This window comes from Egretta garzetta, unplaced genomic scaffold, assembly GCF_000687185.1.
Source record: "Egretta garzetta isolate BGI_Z169 unplaced genomic scaffold, ASM68718v1 scaffold386, whole genome shotgun sequence".
Lineage (NCBI taxonomy): Eukaryota > Metazoa > Chordata > Aves > Pelecaniformes > Ardeidae > Egretta > Egretta garzetta.
In genome coordinates, this window is record NW_009260063.1 from 711,708 (window position 1) to 735,567 (window position 23,860).

Sequence of the window (23,860 nt, forward strand, 5' to 3'; positions counted from 1 at the left end):
GCACCACCGGGACATGCCCCGCGCAGCCAAGCCTCCCACTAGGGACAGACTGTGCGACCCTGCTTACCTGGAGACCGACCACGGCCGCAACGGGTTGGGAGCGAGCGGAGGCTGGAGAGGCAAACCTGGCACCCCCTCCTCCCCGTACACCTCAGGGGGCGCTCGGAGCACAACTGGGAACGGAAAAGCAATCGGAGCTGTGAAATAAAAGCATACGCTGGCATTAAGTAACATGCAAGGAGCATGGCCAAGATCACCCTCCAAAATGACTGGAGTGAGCCCCTGAAGGCGCCACAGAAATTATATTCACACGGGAATGGGCCTACGAGCTGGGAGCAGCATTTAGCAGAGTACTAGACCCAGCTGATCATGTGGGGCCATTTTAGACTCAGTCAGAGTGGAGTTAAGAAAAGGAAAAAGCTTTTGAGACGAGCTGCAGGCTGGTACAAAGAGCAAGAGCGCGGGCAGCCGCAGCCAGCCGGGGCTCCCCGGTCCCGCTCCCCACCACCCCAACACCCATCTCTGCTTTTAGGGAGGCTGGTGGCTGGAGTTTAAAGACTCGACATGGGACACAGACCCCACGCAACAGCACCAGCCCCGCATGCTGAATGAGCTCGTCTTTCGGCAGCCTCTGAGCATGAGGGGCTGAGCTGTAACCATATACGCTGTTGACAATGACTGAAAACCACAGACAAGAATCGTCATCGTTTCAGGGCAAAGTGTGAACGTGAGTCATGTCCCAGCACCAGCTGCAAGCTGTCTTCATCCCCGGAGAAGAGCACTGCCCGGCGCTGGGGGTGGCGAGGGAGTGCTGCTCTTCACCCAAACCCCTTTTCTCACACTCCGCTCTTACTCCTGCCACAGTACATGAGCACTCACGTACGGAGCCACTGGAGTTCCCCAGCGCTTGTAGAAGACCTAAAAGCTGGCACTGCCAGGTGCTTTATTTTTAACACTGGGCAAGTCACATCATGCCTCCCGAAGGGGCTGAGACCAGCCACCAGCCCGGCAGCTGGAGGGGGAGCGGTCCCTGTGTCCCGTGTCCCCTGTCTCCCTCGGCTTGAGCGGGCTGGCAGCCCCGCTCCCACCCACCTCACCAAACACCGGTCTCCACCACCTCTGTGGCTGCTGGAAAAGCCACATGCCCACAGCAGGGCCCCCAGCGTGGCTCTGGGACCAGTTGCGACGGCCCCGTGGTCCTCTGAGAGCACCCCACCTCTGAGCACCCGGCTCCCCTGCGACTGCACAGCCACGTGCCCGAGCAGACGGCGACACAAACACGGGGCCCCTCAAGAGCAGAAAACACACTGGGGACCAGCCAGCCACTCTGGGTTTGTTGGTTAAACCCCCTCTTAAGAGGAAAAAACGAGTGTCACTAGATAAGCCTGCAGGTGACCCTCCAGCACCCACGGGCCGCGCAGCACGGCATCAAAGCATTGAATACTCGGCTGGTTTGTGCTTGCAGGGCGCCAGCACCATGGCTCCCGAGCATGTTTACAGTGCGAGCAAGGGCCCAAGCCAGAAGATTGAATTTCAGATACTAAACCATTTGCTCCGAGGGAGTTACATCAGGAGCTGACTCGGCCTGCCTCTCTCGTTTGCTTCTCTCTCCCTTTGAAAGCAAGGCTCTGCTTTGGTTTTATCAATCAGAGCAGTCTCCCCTTCTGCCACGCTCCCCGTGCTGCTCACCGAGAGGACTCCACGCACCAAGGGAGCTGGGATGACATTTAACTACGGGGAAAAAATACGCAGAGAAGAGGAACCTGTGTTTTAAAAAAAGGAAATCTCTAGTGAAACCACAACTGTGCAGCTGTCCCAGCTCTGCCACTTCTGCAGCACATTTCAACACGCTCATTAGCATTTTTACGGAAATAAAGTAGTTAGCGATGGGTATAGTATTCACCATCACTGTCAAATGTTGACGAAGCTAATACAGCTCGGTGTTCTGCAAGTGACAAGTGTTTAGGAAACACTGCTGCGCTCAGCCGGCTCCCAGGACTGCTCCGCCATGGAATTCTCCTTCCGCAGCCTTACGCTGGCACGGAGAAAAGGCCCCTAAAGATAAAAATAAGCAGGGACTGGCTGCCTGTGCCGCCTCGCAGGCTGCGCTGCTCGGGGTCGTACCAGGGAAGGAGGCTGGGGCCCTGGCAGGAGCTAGCGGTGGGTTTGCCCGACCAGGGCGGGCAGCTCGGGGGAGGCCAGGGTGCCGGCGGGTGCTGCGCGGGAGCTGAACACACTCCGGGGAAACCCTGGGAAGCCCCCGAGCTGCCTCCTTTCGGGCAGGCCAGCCACCTCCGCCTCCGCTCATGAATCACTTATCTGCAGGGAGGAGAGAAACACAGACTCGTTGGACAAGCGGCTGCCAAGGGCGCTGGTGTTTCTCACGCAGATGCACGAGCGTACATGGTGTGTCAGGGGGAGGAAGGCTGCCAGCCCAGGCTGGCATGGGCTACCAAGACATCGAGGCACCAGAGCGAAAGAGAACAAAAACAAAGCGGCCATTAACTTTGGACGCTTTTCAGAAAGGGTCTGGAAGTGGTTTAGTCCCACACACCAAGCCCATGTGCCCTCCCAGGTCCTCCTTGCTTCCAGCAGCTGACACTGGTACCTCCTCCTCCTCCTCCTTCAGCCCTTTATTTACCAACTTCAGAAGAGGAGAGGTGGAAACCTTTAGGGCAGCTGCCTCTGCTACTGCCTGCCTTGCCTGGATGTGAAGCAAGAGGGGAAGCAAAACTGCAGCAGAGGCTGATGCGGTCACTACCATCTTGATTTGCAAAATGCAAATTGTTTCCTTTCATAAGTGTTTGAGATGTGACAGTTGATTAGATTAGGACTGCTAAGGAAAAGTTGGTCGTTAGACAGGTAGAGAGCAGAACCGTCCAGACTGCTGTGTAATACTGCACTTCCTCACTGACCTGATACATTCCTCCCGAATAAATAAGGGATAATAAATTCCTCCTTTGCCCCTACTCTCATCACAGACTGATCTCTTTTCTGACTAATTTTTTCAGAATGGCACATGAGCATACATACAGCACCTAGCATGGCTACGTCCTGAGCACACTCTGCTTCCCCGAGGTTTATTATGGTACCAACAAATAAATTAACCTGCTAATAAAAAAAACCCCAAAACTCCGATTTCTCTTTCAGACTGAAGACAATTAAATTTACACATTAGCTACAATCTAGCAGAACTTTCTATTCCCCCTTACTCCTTTCAGGTGTGTTTTAGCTCAGGTATAATCTGCATTTAGAATAGAATCATAGAATCACAGAATGTTTTGGGTGGGAAGGGACCCCCAGAGGTCACCCAGCCCAACCCCCCTGCAGGGAGCAGGGACACCTTGAACCACATCAGGTTGCTCACAGCCCCGGCCAACCTGGCCTGGAATGTTCCCAAGGATGGGGCCTCCACCCCCTCTCTGGGCAACCCCTGACAGGGTTTCACCACCCTCAGCGTAAAGAATTCCTTCCTTACATCCAGTCTAAACCTACCCTGCTTCAGTTTAAAGCCATCCCCCCTTGTCCTGTCCCAGCTGGCCCTACTAAAAAGATTTTCCCCATCTTTCCTATAGAATAGAACAGAACCGAACAGAACAGAATACAATACAATACAAGACAACGGAACAGAACAGAACAGTGCAGCTGAAAGGGACCCACAACGATCATCTAGTCCAACTGGTATTTCTAATATCAGGTAGTAACTTCACTGGAAAGTAAACACTTGGCTATGTTCAGTTAAGGAAACAGAAATACTCAAGACACACGAAAGTCGATTCTTTAAAGTCAGAGGGTAAAATCTTCTGCTTCCCAAGTTCACCACTTGTAGTTCAATAATTATTTCCAATGCACTTTGTTATTTTGCATTGCGATTGGCTATACCCAACGCTGGCAAGTGGATGGTTGGATTATAACAGCATACTACAGCAGCAAGAACTTAAACCTTCTCATAGGTCCACTCATTCCTAAAGCACCAGATACTAAAACTGTAATTTCTGTGTCTGGACTTTTGAACATGCCGGGAAAATTTAAGGCTGTCGTCAGATGAGTATGCATATGCTAAGGCACTGCAGTATTTATTCTGAACTTCCTCACCAAAGCTGATTCAAAGATTACAGTAACCAAATTGTGGTCAAGAAATTGATAAACACATGTGAAGATCCTCACGTGGACAGAGCAGACTGTGATTTGAATGTGCAATAAATGGTGAGTAAGACTATGCCTTAGGATTGACTGCAATCAGCTACCACGCTAAAATGAAAAAGCTGACACTAGGTTTTAATAAACATTGCTTAAGACATTAACTAACATGAATTATAATACAATGTTTTACAGTGTAAATACCTGTTGGAAGTCTTTCCATTTAATATTTGACACAGGCTTAATTATCAGGACTGTGAGGCCATCAAAATGCCCCTGGTTCTGTTTCAGCACAAAGGGAGTGCCTCTGCCTCTTCGTTCTCATTACGCACCTCTGCTATGCTCCATCAAGACCCAGGAGATGTGAACAAACTAATAAAATTCTTCATCTCGGCTGTGGTTAGTAAGGCAGTGAGTAAGAAAGCGAGGGTGGAGGATGCTGCTTCTCTGCAGAGCAGCGAGATGTGACTATTTCTTCACAAAAGGTGTCATGAGCTTTCATTTACTATCACAGTGCCAGTTGTGAATTTATCTATGGGTGAAAACCTTTTTTTTTTTTTTTTTTAAGAATAATTGTATAACTTCATTTAGGAGGTTATTATAAAGACCCACCCTGTTTTTCTCAATCCTTAGTCAGCTGACCATAGCAGCCTAAAAGACCTTTCCTCTGTCACAAGTTTTGTCTCGATCATGTCTGGATTTTTCTCCTGGCGAGCCGATTTCCTATAAATCTGTACAAATTCTGTATGCTTTCTTCAATCAGATAAGAGGGACAGATCACAAGCCACTTTATTAAGAAAGTCAGGATAATTATTCTCAGCGGATAATTATAAAGCGGGGAAACTGAAGAAGGGCAACGTGAAGTAACTCGACCCAGTTCTCCCAGTGAACAGTGGCAGAGCTGGAGAGACGGCAGCTCTCACGGGTCTCGAGCCTTGTATCCTCCATCCCTGGGGTGTCCTTTATGTCCATAACAAGGCAGCTCAGGGATGTTGCAGTATCAGCCATAGCCTTGAGATAAATCCCTAATTAAACGAAGAAAACCTCACGTGGGCACTGAGAGGGGAGGAACCCATACTGCCAGACTCTGATGCCGTTTCGGAGCCCACGGGCGAGCAGGGGCGGCGGGTACCACTGCCATGAATATTCCTGGCTATTGCCGCAATGCAAAGTTCTTTACTTACAAATCAAGACCTGTAAATAACAACAAGGAGAAAGGGGTAATTCTTCCACCCTGCCAAGAACCACCTGCAATTTGATGCACTGACGCACCTGAAAGCTGTTTCCGATTTTACAGGGAGACAGTTGGAAAAGCCTCAAAGTAATGTTTCTCTGCTCCAACTTGCACACTACAAAGAGGAACGAGGATATTACGCAGCATCGCAGAATCAATAGTTACTGTGGAAATTATTGGTTTGATGTCAAGGCCAATTAGCTGCAAGTGGAATTAGCACATACCCTGTGCGGAAAGACAAGCACATTTTCTTCCCTAGATGGGAAAGATGTTGGCTATGAAGGGCCTCCACACAGGTGTGCACAGAAACTTTGTAATTAGCGTCAGATTTCCCAATGCTGAAAAACCTACCAGCTTCTTCTCTCAACACACAAGAGTCTGCAGCAATGACCTGATCTGTCCTGTAGATGGGACAAACTGAGAGTGGACAAACCTGCAGACCAGACCGACCCTCTGCGTTTGGATTTTACACCTAAGAAAAGCTATACTTAGTCATCCCAACTACTCAGCCCGTGTCAAGAGAATGGTGCTGGATGAGGTCAACTCAAAACACCATCTTATCCCTACACCTTTCCATTACTGCCCTGACTCGCGCCAACAGAAATTTTATTCCACGTTGCAGCTAGGATTCCGTTTCATGGAATAATCTATGCCACATCTGGTTTAGCTACTGAGAATCAGAATCATAGGATGGTTTGGGTTGTAAGGGATCTTGAAGATCACCTAGTTCCACCCCTTCCTCCATGGGCAGGGACACCTTCCACTAGAGCAGGTTGCTCAAAGCCCCCCATCCAACCTAGCCCTAACACTTCCAGGGATGGGGCATCCAGAACTTCTCTGGGCAACCTGTTCCAGTGCCTCACCACCCTCAGAGTGAAGAATTCCTTCCTTATATCTAATCTAAAGAGCTCAACACTTGAGATTAAGTCCTGCTTGAGGATTAAGTGCTTTAGAGGAGAAGATAAACATAGATGCAGGCATGAGGAACATGCAAAGCTGCTCATACTAAAGGAAATCAGCTGCCCAAATTTTGCTAAACTTTAAAGATCCAAAAGAAGCGAGACAGAGGAGCTAATTTTCAGGACCCAAGGTGGTGTAAAACTGTTTTTGCAGCAGCTTAATCTGCACTTTGAATCTTGCCCTGGGAGTAGCCAACACAGAAGAAGACCTTGCAGAGGCCAGGAGGGTGAGAGCCCAGGCAGGGAGGCAGCCGTGGGGCTATGCCACCTCTCCATGTACGCCCCTTCTGCTTCTCCTCTGGACCTCGACCCGCCTGCCAAGCCAATCATCCGCACCCTGCGCCTACAAAACCAGTTCCCCAGCTCTGTGGGGAGCTGGCACCCGCCGCCACCGTCGCTGCGCAACGCGGCACAAACAGCAGCACAGAGAAGGGCTCCCGCGACACTGCAGGCTGCAGTCAGCTTCCTGTACCCGGCTGGAGGCTGCCAGCCCCACGGAAGACCTGTCCACCCCTATCTACTGATGAAACCTCCGCATCAGCAGATCAACCGATTCTTTCCATAAAAGGCTTTTGGGGCCAAAGGGGACTTTTTCTTCTAGCTTACTAAAGCAAGTAAAGTGCACCGAGCTGCCTTGCAGCCTGTGATCTGCATGCAATCGCTGAAGTCCCTCTGAAATACAATAAACAGTGCAGTAAACCTTGGCTCACGTATCGTCTTCTATGCTACGGTGCGTAACCCTCGGTGGCACGTGGCGGGCAGCAGACTTGAAAGATTTTCACGTAAGCTGCATTGACCCCTGAAATGAGAGCTGCCCCAATGCATAGCTGTGCTCCAGAGGTGACAATATCTCCCAGTCGGGGACAGCATTTAGGTGAGACCAGGGGGTACAACAGGATCCTCTGGACCTACAAAACAACATGCAAAATGCCTTCACTGGGATAACTTCTGCAAATAATGTCATTTCCACGTATCCAGCAGTATGCTGTGAAATGCATCTGCAACAACTCCTCAGGATAGTTCCTCGGTTGTTTTTTATTTTATTTTCAAATCAGCTCTGTGTCCGTTTTGCTGAAGTGAGGCACCATTGTTGTGGTGGAAATGGAAAAAAATACTCACAGCTGTAGAAACACAGAGACAACTCAACCGGGGTGATAACCCATGTCCCAGGCCGCAAGACTCTCAGAGCTGAAATCTGTGGAAATGCCATCGCACCAACCCTCAGCGCCTACAACAAAACCCTGACGCCTCTCTGCTTTGCATTTCTTTGCAAAAGCAGCCTTAGCTTTCTGGGGAGGTCCCGAAGCTGTGGCCAATACCGAAGTAAATGTAGTAACGGTGCCATCCAGAGGCGCTCGGGTGTAGCACACAGCTCTGGGTCAACAAGAGCTACCACGTAAGTGAAAGAGGACCTATGCAAAACTTTATATATATAATCAGACTTTAAACCAGCTATGAAATAATTACATTTTCTGTTATTTTTCATTTATTTTGCCCATCAGCTTTCATTCACTTGGGTTTTTTCTGTTTCTGGAAACACTGTGTTTTCATTTTCCACGTATACTATCATTCTTTTATATGTATATACACACACCACACACACATCTCTGGTCCCTGTTGGCAAACAAGAGCTATTTCATTTTACCCACAATTGCTAAAAACAGGACCACGTGCTCAACTTCGAGAGACACTCACCTGTATTTCATTACCATACAACAGTACATGATTTCAGGTAACAGCAACTGCACTCTGAAACAGGAAACGCGGCAGTGGAAAACAATCTTTTTTCCCCATCTCAAACAGCTGATGACTCTCTTTCAGCTGTGAAATCATGACTCAGACTTGACACAAGAAGATGTGTTTCCAGCATATAATTATACATATTTATATGTGTGTGTGTATACAGTTTATGTCAGTTGCCTGAACAGTTTGGATGCAGCATCACCTGTGGCATATCTTATGGGCAAAGCATGTCACAGGAGATAGTTGTTCAGTAGCAAAGCTCTAATTCACCTCTGTGGGCAGGGATACCTCCTCCACTGACACCCGTGTCTGTGTGGCATTAAGATGTGGATTCACAAAGCGATCCCATTAATATCGGAGTAAAATCAACTGCTGAATCCTTTAGGAAATTAATGGGATTACACAGATTACAGACAAATAATCCCAACAGCACAAACTATATACTTACTTTTTTAATCTTGATTTTTGAGCTTTATTCAGGTAGATAAGTCATTTTGAGATGTACCATCTCAAAGATGCAAAAATACCTAACTACAATACTTGCATCTGTCTCTCTTTTTCTCAGACATCTTCACTTACTGGTCCATTAGAACCAAGGCACTGGGTATTATTTTATCACCTTACACAAACTAAAAGGAAAATTGAGAAAGAGATTGACTTGAAAACTAACAAAGTAACTTTTCAGATAGCCCATGGCAAGCACCATTCTCGCTTGTTGCATCCCTCCCAAAAAGACAACCTCTCTTTTACAGTCTCAGTATTTGAAGATCAAGAAAAACTCTAAAAATATAAATTACATCAAATGACAGATGCTGTTACTGAACCATGCCTCCTATAAAGAGGCATGGTTATGGTCAAGAGGAGATGGTTAAGAGGAGATTTTGCGTGTTATGGAACCCAAATGTTATATCATTAGATGTAAGGACCAATGTCTTCACTGCATTTGGAGAGTCACCTTGAGCTGACCTCAAACCTAATCTGGCCCGAGCATCAGATGATGGCTTCACTTGCCACCAGTCAATGCTGGGCCATGCCCTGTTTATGAGTGCACTCAGGTCTCCCACCAGCAGCTGCTGGGAGGTAGCTCTTGGGTCAGTGACAGCTCAGGAACACGGAGCCACCGGCATGGAGAAGGGCTTGAGGGGTCATTTGAAAGAGGTGAGCGAGCCTGCAGAAGCCTGCACTCTGGTAAGACGGGAAGTGGAGCAACAGCTCTCACATTCCAGACATCTCAGTGCTGAATACATGTCTGGAGGAAACAGCAGACATATGGAGTCCTTCATAAAGCTGTGAGATATGACCCGCAGAGATCTCTGAGTCGACAGTCTAATTTTATAATCTTAACCCCGCTAGAAGTTTCAGACGCGTCTTTTATCAAGTGTACAACGCTTTCACTCAGCAGCAAAAAAACCCACACGCAAAACACAAGATACACACCAGTTCTATGCACCGCGATGAAAAAATTGTAGCAGTAATTTAACGGAAAATATTTCTTTAAAAGATCAAAGACATTATGTCTGCTCCTTCCTGCCACTTTCATACACACAGTGTTTTCCCAAAATGCATTTTGCAAACACAAATGCCATTACCCATGTTCAGACAACAAGTGGAAGTGCACCTTGATGGCAAATTTGTGCCACCAACGGGAAAAGAACTGGAAAAGGCATGGAAAAAATCTGCTCTTGCGCACTCACTTTGAATGTGTACCAGGTTCCAAACCGTAACTCCTTTTCTTTCAGAAATTAATGTGTTGTAAGAAAATTACAGCACAGTGTCGTTTGGCAGAAAGGTAAACACAAAAATCATTACTTACATTTATTTCCCCTTTTTCCATGATTGCCCCCATGGAGCAGAGGGTGTCGCGTGTGCACTGACCTGTACTTCCCTGTCCGCACTTGCACAGCTCTCATCCCGCACCGCTGGGCACCTCCTACATCATTCACAATATCATCTCCAATCATGATGGCCTGTCAAAGCAATGAAATACAGAAAAACCAGCGTCAAGTGGATTTTATTTCTGTCATACGTCACACTCCTTTGACATAACAAACAGCTTGATTTGATGTTTAATACTGCCATCAGACAAATTAAACAAGATAATATTGTCATCGTATTGATTAGAAGTCATCCTACCTTGAATATAATTCATGCTATAGCTCCTCAAGCAATGTACTCGTGCAGCACACATCTGTACAATTTGTAATCAATCACAAAAATCAAAGTGATTTGGCACACTTCAAAGAAGATGCTGAATTTTATGAAGCTAGTCCTATTCTGTTCCTCATGATGCATTTACGTTATGCTCCAAGCAGCTTCACTTTTTAAACATTTCCTTAAAATCAGTATTCTAAAAGCCAGTCCAAAGCTTAAGCTTGCGATCACTGAGATGTCTAACTTCACAGAGCTTGATCCCCCAGGTTGATACAGAAATTTGGAAAATCACTGTAAAATCTGGTTTACTTACTTTTGCACAATGTGATGTGATATGTACAGGCCTAGCGTGGTTTGCATTACAGTCAGCTTAGGTCTACGCAAATAATAATAAACTTAATTGAGTAGATTATCAAAAAAATGCAACTGAGAAAAGCCCTTCTGGCTGTGCTACGATTTGGCTCAGTGTCTGATGAAAACACGTAGCACACGTGTGCGCTTCAGAGTTCCTCTCTTTGGTAAAGATCTTGTTAAATTGAAGTGTGTCAACCAAAGTGTCTTTCGCATTAACAACCAGGTCTTCAAAATTTCAAGTGCTTATTAGCATCCTGCATTAAAAATTACCACATTTATTTTATTCTTCAAATTTAAACGTGGTCGGGGGGGCTCATTTTATAGTTTCAACAAAACCCAGCATATACTCAAAACAGTAATCTTCAATTAATAAGCAAAAAATCAGCTTTCAACATTCCAAAGGCATTCTGGATTACTCTGAAGAGAACGGAGGCAGCACCTAAGTATGGGGAAACACACCAGCTTTGAAAATATGTAATCTAGTTTTTCCATCCAACTTTAAGGTATCTTTTTGCACCTTCTGTATCAAAGTTGAATTTTATCTAATATACATTAATTAGTTGCATCTTCAGCCACTTGATCTTTGTCTTGTTGACTTAGCCTCCTGCTCCATAAACCTAACTGCCAGGCTTTCACGACAACGGCACCTTGCAACTCTAGAAATTCCTGCCTGAATTCCCATTCCTTCCAACTACCCTTGATTATTTTCATACCTGCACATCAGATACACGGGGTCACTATGCCAAGTGCTGCTTTTCTTACTAAAGAAATTGCCCTTATATTTTGTGTGGTTGGAGATTTTCCTAGGGTCTGTCACGATGGTCCCTTGTCCCACATATCACAGAATCACAGAATGGCAAGGGTTGGAAGAGACCTCGGGACATCATCTAGTCCACCCCCCCTGCTCAAGCAGGTTCTCCTAGAGCATGGTACACAGGACTTCATCCAGGCAGGCTTTGAATATCTCCAGAGAAGGAGACTCCACAATCCCCCTGGGCAGCCTGGGCCAGTGCTCTGTCACCCTCAAAGTCAAGAAGTTTTTCCTCATATTCAACTGGAACCTCTTCTGTCTCAGTTTGTACCCATTGTCCCTTGTCCTGTCGCTGGACACCACTGCAAAGAGTCTGGCTCTGTCCTCGTGACTTCTACCCTTAAGATATTTGTATGTGTTGATGAGGTCCCCTCTCAGTCTTCTCTTCTTCAGGCTGAACAAGCCCAGCTCCCTCAGCCTTTTCTCATAGCAGAGATGCTCCAGTCCCTTTATCATCCTTGTTGCTCTCCTCTGGACTCTCTCTAGGAGTTCCTCATCCTTCTTGAACTGGGGAGCCCAGAACTGGACACAGTACTCCAGGTGGGGTCTCACCAGGGCAGAGTAGAGGGGGAGGAGAACCTCCGTCCACCTGCTGGACACGCTCCTCTTAATGCACCCCAGGATGCCACTGGCCTTCTTGGCAACAAGGGCACACTGCTGGCTCATGGTCAGCTTGTCATCCACCAGGACTCTCAGGTCCCTCTCAGCAGAGCTGCTTTCCAGCAGGTCAGCCCCCAGCCTGGACTGGTGCGTGGGGTTCGACCTCCCCAGGTGCAGCACCCAACACTTGCCCTTGAATGGGGCTTGGGAGGTTAAAAGGCACAGAAGGGACCAGGGTTGCCTCGATGGCAGCTGGGTTACAGACAGCAGGGCCAAGGGGGACTCCGCTGGGCACGCGGAGAAAGCCAACCCAGCACCCTTCCATCTGCAGAGAACTGATAAATAGGCCCTTGTCAGAGAGGTCATGGGAACGAGGCGTGCGCAGCAGAAGCAGGGACCAGCTTCTCCAGAAGCAGCAACCTAAAAGGAATGCTGAGTCTTTTCATACAGCTGGCTGCAGCTTTAAGGACAAAAACGTAGAGAAAGTCTGTGTTGCAGGCGCCGTTCCAGTTACCAGTTCTGCCTAATATAAAGTCCTCTTCTTCCTTTGCTTTCACGTGGGAGCACCTCTTTTTTACATAGCATGCAACCCTACAAGAGCCAGTTCATCTTCTGTGTCACCCACACTTCAGTTCCCTCTCCGTAAGCAGCCTGCTGGGCAGGACTAAACCATACATATAGAAGAAGTCTAAAAATATTAAAGCTCTGGAGCTATTTTTATTAATCATCTAATTACAACAGAATCTTCTCCCACTTTACACAGCATGTAAAGGAAACCTCGGGATACACCTGAAGCCCCAGCTGAACAGAAGATTTTCTGAGAGCATTCATGAACCAAACTGAGCTACAAACACGTGTATCTGGAACAACTTCAGCTGATAAAAACTAAATCGTCTTTTGAGAAACCCATCAGGTGCAGTGTGCAAGATTATGTATAGTAGTGACCAGCCCAATCTATCCTCCATGCTGTTTTAAAATACCGTTCAGAGGAGGGACAACCATCATGCTGCAGGTGACAGGACGTAATAGGACGCCCCCTCAAGTCAAGGCTCATTTGTCTGGTCCCACAATGGAAATAGTTTATTTTGAAACAGTTTATACATGCCCACCCTTGCTTCATTCTGCCCACAAGAGTCACGGCTGTGGCCAGGCTTTGAGAGCTCCGTTAAGGAGCAGAGAGACAGAAGGGCTTGTGGCAAAGGGGTCAGAGCCGGGGAAAATATGCCCAGGGGAAGGAGCAGCAGCGGGCTTTGGGACGGGTAGCTCTGCCTTTCCAGCTGCCTGCTCACAAACCGCTTCAAAGCCACTGGGCGAAGGAGGGCTCAGTCTTTTTCATCCTTTCATTATCAGACCATTTTCCTCATCCGCTCTGCTCATGGCAACATGTGTGTTCCTAATAAGATGCCTTCCCCTGTAGATAGTTCACCTTTCCTTACCACTCCTCCAAGTAAGCAATCCAGCATGAAATGGGGAGAAAACGATGGGTTAACTTTAAGTAATTAATAAATAAAGCATGTATGCACAGATGAGGAAAACAGATTAATCCCACTGTTACCTGCAGAGCTGTAACACTGCTCCCAGCCAACCACCATTACCAATTTCTCCCCGCAAGCTGTTTTGAGATATTTAATCATTCCCAACCACTGGCCTTAATAGTTTATAATCCCCTCTTCTTATAAAATTCCTTCCAGCACCTCCCCGAGGGGGACAGGGAACGGCTGCAGGGGGGACCCAGAGAGTCCGCAGGGGGGACCACAGGAGCGGACCTGCCCTCCGCCACCTGCATGTCCTTGCTCAGCCCGAACCCAGAAGTTCAGGATGAGACTTCTGAAGTAAAGACAACTTCAGCCCTGGGTTCTCAAAACCCTAAGAATTAATTTCCTCTGAAAATGGGAAAGGGCAGAGCGGGGCCGCCCACCAAGCACTCGCTTGCTTGCCGGGGCTGTTTTACCCCGTCCAGGCAAGTTTTCCTGCAAGACTCCGGCAGCTCTGCAAGTGCAGCTGCAGATGAGCAGCGATGCCTGTCCAGGCCAGCTTGTGGCATACGCATACAAAAACGTACTCCAGCCCCCAGGGATTTCACAGATTTACTATCAGTGAAGGGCAATAATCACTAAAGGAGGAGCAATTATTCCCAAATCATTTAGGATTTAAAAAATCATTGCCAAGAAGATAGAGGTCAAAAGGTGCACTGTCAAGGGAAATAAAAAAACTCTACCTGTCAAACCTGGGTTTAACTTCCTCTCTGACTGCAATATGGTAAGAAGAGAGAGAAAGATATAAAACCAAAAGGTCACATACCCACTGAAAGCAAGAATTAAAAGATCCCCATTCGTGTTCACATTTTACACAGGGATCACACCATTAATCTGTTCAATTATTCTGCAGAACTTACTTCTTTTAGACCGGTTAGAAATTCACTAAAAAGAATGGCAAAACGCAGTGAGACAGTCTCTCTGGTTTCAAGACAAATCATCAAAGAATTAAAATGGGCGGAATTTGTATTTTCCTAAACTGTACAGCTGGTGAGAGATGGCACGTGTGGTTGTACGCATGCAGTACATAAAGCACACGTGTGCCAAAGCTGAGGGAAGCCACTGCTCTTGAAGGGTCCCCATCAAACTCAACCCAGATTGGCAGCGATAATGGAGGAGGTGAGCACGACCTCCAAGAATCTGGGGGTGGGAAGGTGCAATGTTATCCCGTCCTGGGAAAACGTCTGTGGCACAGAAATCACCATCATGGTCAGCAATTTTACTGGTGGTGTCTGGGCCACGGACCCAAAGCTGAATGGAGGTGGTGACTGACTCCTCTTACCCACAGAAGCAGCCAATACTAACAAGCCTTCAGAGATGCTGGTAGGGTGGCGAATGGGAACCTCAGGTAATTTTTGTCTGCAGAGTTTAAGTATTCACTAAAATCACAGAAAAATATTTGATCAGAAAAGGAATTAGGGAGTAAGACAATGAATGAGGTCAGAAAGACAATATTCTGTATTACCCAGTCATGCTTGTGTTGCAAACATAAGATGTTTTACTAGGACAAGCTCGTACGGTATTTTGGAGCCTGAAGTCTATGGAGGATGCAAATGAAGAAATGCACACAAGGAAGTGTGCAAACTTCAACAGGATATTTAACCCAGCTAACATTTCTAGAGTCAAACATATTTATGCCTAAGCAGATTTTTGCTGTGGGCTTAATAACCTTAATCAAGCTAAATGTGCCAGGGACGTAAGGAAATGAAGCTTACACACAAAATTTTTATTAATGTATTAACCCCTTTGCACAAGAAATACAACGTATTTACTTTTCTCCATATTCTCCTTGGCTCAACCGGTAATCTCCTAGGCTTGAGGATTCCATATTACTGTTAATTATGTTCCCATCTTGGAACTACTAGCTGTGCAAACATCAAACATGCAAAGGGCATCGCACGTGGCCTCTGACCTGGGAGAAACTGTACAACAAGGCAGGTGAAACAAAGAAATACATTAAACCTCCAGGGCAGACTTCCAAAGCAGCCAGGTTTCAATAAGCTTGCAGCAGGACTCGAAGCTCGAAATGTCACTCGGCCACTCCACTCTTCTTTCCGAGATGGAAAATCTTTCCCCACTGTGGCCGGTGAGCCAGGGGGGATGGCGGCACGGCGGCAGGTCCTCTGTGCCACTCTCGGGGTGACCTCCCTCTGCTCTCACGCGCCACTAACTCCCACCTGAGACTTGCAGGTGGCAGAAATGGGAATTGGTTAACTACCAGTAGTTTATGCACTCCAGTATGACCTGCCATAACTCCCATTAAAGCAGGACAATTTGCTACAGAGAGAACTTTTTATGATTATATAAAACTACCGGAACCTTAACATTATTTAGGTTTTATTGTAAAGCTGTAAAAATCATCCACTGTTACAGCTGCCTTAAAACATATGAATTAGGCATTTCAGTAACCTTTAAGATGTGTTATTCTTTGTCATATTACTGAATCATAAGATAGGTCTGGTTACCTCTAAGAGGTTTAAATTTCCAATCTATTAAAGTAATACTGGCAATCTGTTATTTCTAGGCCATTGAGGAAAGGTTAAAATGAAAATTGGACTTTGGGGAGTTCCTCCTATTCTAAGTGCAGGTTGAAAACGTCTCACAGCAGCAGAAGGCAAAGTCAGGGTCTCAGTAAGAAGCAGTTATCAAGGGAAACGACTGGTGATAACTTTATTGATTAAAGCAGCCTGAGAAATTTAAGATTTGCCACTGTCTAGAATTACTGTGGTGAGCAGCTTTATTAAAAAGGTATTTTTCATTAGAAGTCAGGTGGAAGAAAATTGTAATATGTTTTCAAAAGCACAGCTCATCTAAAATGGTTTAATGACGGTATGGATTAAATGCGTTCCACAGGTGGAATAAATTATTGGCAAACATTTTATAAAAGTAAAGGTAAGTAAAACCAGTCCTTGTCAGATCATCATAAATGCAGAGAAGCATAGTTCATTCAGGAGAGAGATTAAATACAGTGCATTACTAAGGAACTCATTGCACTGCATATACTGAGTTTTTATTATTATGTATGACAAACCGAAACAACCTACAAATCCTCCTCAAAAGAACATTAAAGTTGCAAGGTCAAGCACTCAAAAGTTAGGAAAACATGTCAGAATTAAGGTAGTTTGCTCTGCTGTAATTTGTTCCTACTATGCACGTGCATCATGATCCCGGTTTTAACTCCAGCAGCATGGACTATTTTTTCCGTAGTCAAAAGCAGAGTGACTGCTGCTGTTATGCAGTGGCATCTACTGCATTCCTTCCTGGACAGGCTCATACTCTTCATCTCGAATCTCTCTGAATACAAAAAATCACACCTACAGACTAGACATAAGACTACAACAAACTGATGGCACTTAACACTAGACACTATACAGAAAAAAAAAAATTGTGTCAAAATATAAAGTTAGTCACTCATAGCACTACAAATATCTGGCAAATAGCAGAGAGTGAATAAATAGAAGTCTCTGCTGGGGACTATTGCTGCTTTTCTGTATCCAAATCCACCTGTAGTCGATGGCAAGCACTCGCCCTATGGGACCATTTTTGCCAGCCTGATGATGCATTTTACCAGATTTTGTTCCCTGGAACAAAGTTTTTAAGACGGGAGTTCTGCTGTCCTGTCACATGCCTGTAACGGTACCCTCCCGCGGTGCCAGGGCCTGACTCGGTCTCAGCGTACCACAGCTGGGCAAAACAGCATCTGAGGAGAACCGCACCATCCTGCCTATGGAAAAGGGCAAGCAATGCCACTAGCAGGGCCACAAGGATAAAAAAAAAAAAACCAAACCCCTCCTCCCTCCTACCGCTACACACCAATCATTTCTGATACAAGCAGAAAGGAAACACAAACCTTCATGCATCTAATTTAGATGAACAGTATCCAAGGGCTGAGCTCTGTGGGTTTTTTTTTTTTCCCTTTGTCCTTCTTTCCAGCTACTTTTTCTTCAAATGCCACTCTGTGTCTCAAATGGATTTTTGAGTTTGTTGGCTGGATGAATGGATTGAATAATTGCCATGGCTGTACCTGGGATATTACGTTCAGGCTGAGCTACCTTGTTACTGGGAAGATATCGACAAACTGAAGGGAGAACAGAAAAGGGCACCACAGTGCGTTGGGGTACAGAGAGACCGAATCAGAAGGAAAGCTGCTGAGAGCTAAACACACAGTTTTAGTTAGAGACAACTACTGTAATGATAACAAATCTGGAGGTAATTGGAGGGAGAAAATATCCAAGAACGCAAGCAGTTATTTTACCTGGACTAAAACTTGAAATAAGGAGATGCAGTTTAAAAGGCAAGCATCCCGATGAATCTCAGAAAAAGGGGCCTGCCCACGAGACCTACTCGGCTGTGAACACTTGTCCCTAGGGTACTTACAGAAGCCCAGTTGTTTGGCTCACTGAAAACTAGTCTGGACAAAACATTAATAAACGTGAAGCAGGGAACACTCCTGCATGGGGAAGGAGATGGATTAGATGGCCTACTAGGTCTTTTCCATCTCCCCACTCTATAATAAAGTAAAAACCCAAGCACATACTGAATTACAGGGCCATAATTTCATCTGCAGGCTCTAGGGACCTACAAGCCACCCAAACTTCACTCCCGTTGTTTATAATGTCACCAAAACTCCCTGATGGAATTATTACGCTGTAATTCACTGCTGTCTGCGAGTCATCTCATACTCATCCTTATGTCCTATGTGACATAACAACAAATCAATAAAAAGGATCTGGGCACAACTACAGAGAGGGGAAAAAATGGGCTGTACTAAGCAAGCAGGGAGCATCAGTCGTTCAGCCTGTTTCTGGAAAGCGTGATGAATCCAATAACATGGGAGGAGGTTTTGGGTCAGGCAGCATTTCCCGTTCACCTAAATTAGAAATTGCTTTACTTCTGCCTTTCCCTTTTACTAAAAAAAGGTAGTCAGTGTGGCAGCAAAGGAAATAAATAACATTTTGGCTGCAGTTCCACCATGCTGCAGCCTCCAGCCACCAAGCGTACTGCCAGGCATTGGGGCACCTCTCACCTTGCAAGGCACAACATCTTCCATAATTCCTTGGGAAAACTAACTTTTATTCTTTTGCATTGTTTTCTTTAGCCTCCAAATAAAGGAATTTCACAATAGCAGTGCATGTTCTTTTGAACTATATGGTTTAGGAGGAAGGTAAATAAGAAAGCACAACACAACAGTACAACCAGAAGGAGGAACCACAGCAGAGAATGGAGGGAGGAAGAGAGGGAGGGAGGGATGGAAGACTCTAAATTGGGTAGAGGTATGGATGGCATAAGTCAGAGCAAAGAGAGACACATAGGAATGAAAAGGGAAATAGCAGGCAGTCAAAAAGAACCATCAAAAAGGAGAGAAAATAATGTCACACCTTTCAGGAGGGTAACAAGTACACACAGGGCAGAAGAAATTCAGCAGGTCCCTACTTGCTAGGATTTACCTCCTTGGCTGTCAGTGCTCTTTTGGCTACTTCACATTATTTCACAGAATGGGTAAACAGCAGTTTTTCCTTCTGAAACATTTTTTCAACAATTTTTTTTTTTAATAATTCGTAGGAAGATCCTGAATATAAATATTTCTTTGCACCATATATAACACACTGGGTCTGGAAAAAAATATTTATAGATCCACTCAAAGTTACCCTCTCCTCCAGGCCACATTCCCTTCAACTTCTTCTGTAATTTTCCATGAAAGACAGCAAAGCGGAAAAAAAAAAAAAAAAAGAAAAAAAGCATCAGGGAGAAAAACCAAATGGCACAAAAGGAGAGAAAATAATGTCACACCTTTCAGGAGGGTAACAAGTACACACAGGGCAGAAGAAATTCAGCAGGTCCCTACTTGCTAGGATTTACCTCCTTGGCTGTCAGTGCTCTTTTGGCTACTTCACATTATTTCACAGAATGGGTAAACAGCAGTTTTTCCTTCTGAAACATTTTTTCAACAATTTTTTTTTTTAATAATTCGTAGGAAGATCCTGAATATAAATATTTCTTTGCACCATATATAACACACTGGGTCTGGAAAAAAATATTTATAGATCCACTCAAAGTTACCCTCTCCTCCAGGCCACATTCCCTTCAACTTCTTCTGTAATTTTCCATGAAAGACAGCAAAGCGAAAAAAAAAAAAAAAAGCAAAAAAGCATCAGTGAGCATAACCACATGGCACAGCCACTGGTCACAGCATCAGAAACCTTACCTGCTGTGCTGGAACTCCCATTTCTGCTAAGGCTGACTCAAAAAACTTTTCTGCTGGTTTCCCCACTACCTCAGCTTGAACATCACAAGCATACTGGAATAAAAGAAGAGAGAGAAGGACACACCAAAAATGCTGATCAAGAAAGGCTTTTTTCAACTCCATAACTCCAGTCAATTGTATAAAAAGTATATGATTACTGATTTTTGCCCTTAAATAACAGAACAGATTAGCAGGTGATGGTGAATACTGGAGAATTTGGATAACAGAAATGTTTAACATTCTCTGGCAGGATCGTCCTCCTGAAACATCTGAGGTTACAAACCTGTTACACTCTCCATCATGAGAGCAGACTTCAGTCCCACTATCACTCCCTTTTGTAACAGCATCACTCTTAAAGAAATAGCAAACATCCTTCATATGAAATGATGAAAAGCACTGGAGGACCTTAAAAGATGTAGAGGGTTTTTTCAACGACCTGGCATATTTTTAACGATTCAAGTGACCAGCTGGATGTAAAAAGTTTTCTTTTCCTGCATCTAAATATCAGTACTATGCTGACAAAGGTGTTTCTAGATTGTTCCTAGACAACTAGAAGCCTGACCTTACCTGGGAGGCAAAAACTCTCCACAAACCCCAATAGATATAAATGAATGTGCTGCAAGCATACATTATATCCACTATCTTCTGTGCTTGTATACTACCCTACTTTGCTTTATTCTCTGCATTTACTATATATTTTTTATAATCTCTCTGCAAGCCTGTAAAAGGCAGAATAGTGATTCTCTCCTTCTCTCACCCTTAGGTTGGCTTATCTGTTGGGTTCCAGTTCTGCATAGACTTAATCAGGCTGAAAAACAGGACTGCACTTCAGTATCTTGCGGAATAAAGGCCTTTTGCTGTAAACTGTTAAGGGCAAGGGCTGTGTTAACAAAGCTACACCAAACATAAAACAGACCTTCAGTTTCTCTTGGGTATCTTACAGACAATATTCCATGTTTTTCTTTTCTGACTCCTTCTTTCAAGGGCCTGACTTCCAATAAAGGTACCACAATGGTAAAAGTTCACATTTTAAATAAAATTGTTAAAATGAATGAAGCCAGAAAACAAATGAATCCACCCGTCTTTAGAATGCAGCAAATGAGTTTCAGTCTGTGGAAACTTCCTCCACCAAGGTGAGTAATTACAGAAGATGACCCATGTTTATGCCAGTTACTCTTTTAACAAGGTGCACAGAGCGAGTAAGCATAATGCAAGCTATAAAATACCTCTAATGCCTTCATATATGCTCCAACATCAAGTTTCAGACCATCGGTTTCTTTATAGTAGCGTCTGGAAATGAAAGTGATAAAGTTCCAATGAAATGAAAATGTTGGCAGTTAAATACAAAGAAACCACATTTTATTATTTCTGTGCCTATATAGATGTCCATATGGCTGCAACAAAAAGTCAAGTCATCAGAAACTCTGGAGCCTTAATTTAACACCAGGAATTAAGTAAAGGACAGGCTCAGTACCATGCAGTGCTTGGGGAAAAGATCTCAGGCTGGATGTCCATCTGGCATCTGGGACACGACTCCACTGGTTCAAAGGGATTTCAACTAGCTTATATCGAGGATGAACTTGGCCCGTGTTATATTGCACAGAGTACTAGTTGCTCACGAAGGACAGCAGTTACGCTGCTCTTCCTTTAATCAGCAACGGAGACCCCTTAGCAGATGCAAGATGAGGGCTGGCACCAACCAGTGGTTGTAACACCTTCTTCAGTAGAGCTGGAAGGGGACCCCAAACAGTTGACCATCATTGCTTGCCACCAGCCTCCCACACAAGGAAAGACAGGGCACTGTTTACTGGGACTAAGAAAGCCCTCCAAGCTAAAGTTTGTTACTTCTAAGAACGTTCCTGTTGCCATGAAGCTCATAAAATTAATCAGTATCGTTACGGTGTTTTCCTGGAATAGGAATTCACATTAAGGCAGGTCTTCCAAGCTCTCCTGATCAGAGCAAAGACAGGTTTCTATATGACAGAGAAAAAAGGTAGGATGAGCAGTCAGTTAAGATTTTATGCCTTATCCTTCTGCCATTTTCGATTGTTCAGCACAGCCTCCCTTCAAAATGACCACTTGACCTTTGCTAGAACAGCCATTAACCTTCTATAGTCTAGCGTAAACAGCTTAATTTTCTGACAGTGGCATGACAGAAGAAATTACAAAGCCAATTCCCACTCTCAGCCCAAAACAGATGCTAAATGTAAATCACTCAATTTTCAGGAGGAGGGCATTCTGCTTCAGTGGCTCTGACACTTTCATTTTCTATGGAATGAACTGAAACTTCAACCAAAAATCAACCTACTTGCCCAAGGTGGGCACCTTGTTAAGGACCACCCAATTATACTGATTCTACATGTTAAAAACGAAGCTGCCTTGTGGCTGGTTTTTGTGCATGGCCTTTTCCATCAAAGGGGCTTCTCTAGTTAGGTAAACAATTAATCCAATTTATAATCTCCCTTCTTTGAGTCAGAGAATTTACCTGCCAGCGTAACTAATTCAGAACTCGCATTCAGATTGCCTAAATGATGAATCATTAAAAGAAATACGCTCATGGTGAAAACTGAGCTCAAAGTATCTGAAAATCTCTCTTTTAAAAGGAAAAATACAATTTCAAAAAAGTAACAGTGGGTCTATTTTAGAGCTGTCTACATCATTGCATGACCAAATAAATAAACTTTTATATGCAGAGGGTACAAAGGCATTTTTGCATTGATCACATTGTCAATCTTCAACAAAGATTGATTCTATATTTCACTTTGAACAATGCTATTATACAACACAAAACATGGTTATTTTATGTACTTAGCCATTCTGCTGTTGGCTCAACATTTTCCCCCTATCCTTCTAACTGAGAAATAGAAAGGATTTTTTGCCCGTGTTGTGGGATCAGAGTGTGAGCGTCAGGTAAGGCGGCACTTAACTGCTCCTTCCCATGATAAGTTCTACGCAGCTGGATCAATAACCCACAAACTAAGAAGGGTTTTCATGCCCATTATGGTCCATTGAACCACTGAAAAAAGTTGTCACTATAGTTTCCTCAAGCTAAACACACATGGTCTTTTTTAAGCCCATACATCACACAACAGATAACAATAACTCCTTCAAGACTTTTGGGATTTGTCATTAATCAGCACTGGCATTAATAACCTCCTGTTTAAAATCTCAGAATACATCTAACTGAATTGTTTTTAGGAAAACATTCAAATTCCCTGAATAGATTTCTCCTGCATGTGAAAGCAGGAGGTCAAAATTTACCTTTCACGTTCAGAGAGTAATTAAAAATGTCTTTTGATATTCAAACTATCAAAGCAATTGATCTGTCACTTCAAAAGCACAGTTGTGTTTGCAGGTGTTCACCATACACACCCTCCCAGCCATTTCTGGGCTCTCCCCTTAGGTCTTCTCGGCCACCACACTTCACCCACAGCCAGAGGGACATCTACCCCCATCTCCAACATAGTTTGGGTGGAGTTTGCGCATTGCAGCTACTTTCATAAATTGGTAGGGTTTCTGTATTAGCAAAGAAAAACTCTCCTGGCTTCTTGTTCCTCATGTACAGCAATTCTCAAGTCACCAGCACAAAAGCGCTCCCTTTATGTATGACATTTTCATACATATGAATCAACCTGCAGAGATGCTAACGCCCACTTTCAGAGACGGCATCTGTAAGTACCACTCAAATAGCAAGGAGTCCTTTACATCACACAGGTCATTAGCACATCTCGATGACCACACATGTGGGCAGGATTCGAACCTGGAAGAAGAAACCTGGCTGACCCTTGGCTGAAACAGAGAATTTTTGGACCACCTGATCCTCCTCACCGTTAGCAACTTCAGGACTCTGGAAGATAAAACTGCATCACAAATCCACAGCAACAAGCCTTTATCCAAGCACGGCCTGATGGATTTTTTTTGTTTGTTTGGGGTTTCTTTCACTATTAAAAATAATTTATTTTCAGTTCAGACCAGAACACATGGCTACAGGCAGCAGTTAAACCAACAGTTCTCATCTCTGAGATCTTGCAGGGGCAAAGACAAAAAGACAAGCAGTGCCTATAATCCTATTGGCTTCTTGCAATACTC

The 23,860-nt window shown here is 44.8% G+C and overlaps 1 protein-coding gene across 1 annotated transcript in view; it reads right to left on the reverse strand.

The window, feature by feature from the left end:
- LOC104128326 (phospholysine phosphohistidine inorganic pyrophosphate phosphatase) overlaps window positions 1-23,860 on the reverse strand; it is a 93,383-nt gene that overhangs the window by 65,466 nt on the left and 4,057 nt on the right. Inside the window, exons 4-6 of the mRNA XM_009641087.2 lie at window positions 20,998-21,061; window positions 19,733-19,825; window positions 9,952-10,043 (exon numbers count right to left, since the gene is read on the reverse strand). Of these exons, the coding sequence (XP_009639382.1) occupies window positions 9,952-10,043; window positions 19,733-19,825; window positions 20,998-21,061 (249 nt within the window). The remainder of the gene's footprint in view (window positions 1-9,951; window positions 10,044-19,732; window positions 19,826-20,997; window positions 21,062-23,860) is intronic.